Source organism: Meriones unguiculatus (genome assembly GCF_030254825.1).
Source record: "Meriones unguiculatus strain TT.TT164.6M chromosome 13 unlocalized genomic scaffold, Bangor_MerUng_6.1 Chr13_unordered_Scaffold_28, whole genome shotgun sequence".
Taxonomy (NCBI): domain Eukaryota; kingdom Metazoa; phylum Chordata; class Mammalia; order Rodentia; family Muridae; genus Meriones; species Meriones unguiculatus.
The window spans coordinates 6,362,565-6,364,206 of NW_026843644.1; the positions used below are offsets into that span (position 1 = coordinate 6,362,565).

General features: G+C 35.9%; 1 protein-coding gene across 1 annotated transcript; it reads right to left on the reverse strand.

Annotated features, from left to right (window-relative positions):
• Positions 1–499: 499 nt before the first annotated feature.
• Positions 500–1,204, reverse strand: LOC132650637 (zinc finger protein ZFP2-like; the record flags this gene model as incomplete). Its single annotated transcript, XM_060375984.1, is given in 1 exon segment — positions 500–1,204. A coding segment is annotated over 1 exon segment (705 nt), but the record flags the coding sequence as incomplete, so codon positions are not given.
• Positions 1,205–1,642: the final 438 nt, after the last annotated feature.

The following is a 1,642-nucleotide window of genomic DNA, read 5'->3' on the forward strand; positions in this document are numbered from 1 at the left end:
ACTCACAGAATTCCTCTCCAGTAAGGATACTTTTATGATAATGATGACTCTAGATTTGTGCAAGGCCTCAGCATTTTAACACATTCATAAGTTTTTCCTCCATTATGAATCCTTTCATGATGATGAAGTTTATACAAATGTGGAATGGTTTCACCATGTTAAAAACACTCACAGGCTTTCTGTCCATTAGGATTTCTTTCATGAGTGTGGAGATTATTCTGAAGTCCAAAAGTTTTTTTTCTCATTGGTTACAGTCAGACATCTTTCCAGTATGTGTTCTTTTATGTATTAGTTATGTGCAATGGCTTTACCACATAGTTGTATTCATATGGTTTCCCTCCAGAATGTATCGTTGTCTTAGGAGATGACTGTTACATGCAAAGGCTTTATCACACTAATTGCCCTCATCAGGCTTCTCTCCACTGTGTGTTTTTTCATGTTTTTGGAGACTACTCTGCTGTGCAAGGGCTTTATCATGTTGAGTATACGTATAAGGTTTCTTTCCAGTATGTGTTCTTTTATGCCGTATGAGTTAACTATTTTCTACAAAGGCTTTACCACACTGGTTACATTCAAAAGGTTTCTCTCCAGTGTGTCTTCTTTTATGGCTTAAGAGAGTACTGTTTTGTGCAAAGGCTTTACCACACTGGTTACATTCATAAGGTTTCTCTCCAGTGTGTGTTCTTTTATGGCTTATGAGAGCACTGTTTTGTGCAAAGGCTTTACCACACTGGTTACATTCATAAGGTTTCTCTCCAGTGTGTGTTCTTTTATGGCTTATGAGATGACTGTTTTTTGCAAAGGCTTTACCACACTGGTTATATTCATAAGGTTTCTCTCCAGTGTGTGTTCTTTTATGGCTTGCCAGATGACTGTTTTCTGCAAAGGCTTTACCACACTGGTTACATTCATAAGGTTTCTCTCCAGTGTGTGTTCTTTTATGGCTTAAGAGAGTACTGTTTTGTGCAAAGGCTTTACCACACTGGTTACATTCATAAGGTTTCTCTCCAGTGTGTGTTCTTTTATGTCTTATGAGATGACTGTTTTGTGCAAAGGCTTTACCACACTGGTTACATTCATAAGGTTTCTCTCCAGTATGTGTTCTTTTATGGCTTATGAGATGACTGTTTTGTGAAAAGGCTTTACCACATAGGTTACATTTATAAGGTTTCCCTCCAGTGTGTGTTCTTTTATGCCGTATGAGATCAGTGGTATAGGGGAAGACTTTACCACATACAGTGCATTTAGAAGGTTTCTCTCCAGTATGACTGCTTTCATGCCTGCAAAGATAATTAACACATGTGAAAGATTTACCACAGCCATTGCATTACATAATAAAGATATTTATCTATATGAATTATTGTCATAATTTGTTCTAATGGTAAAGGAGAATCAAATTTTAAAGTTTTATCACTTTATTCACATTCATGGTTTTTCCCTTCATTATGGGTATTTTTGAAGATCCCTGTGATGGTAAAAATATTTGTTACGTGGTTCACTTTTATACCATCATTTTTCTATAAGAGGTTTTTGTTTTGTATATTTGAAGAGTTCTGTAAGAATTCAGAGCTTTACCACAACAATCCCATTCACAAATTTTTGTACTGTATGAATTACACTTCATTTAAAAAGTGAGCAGGAC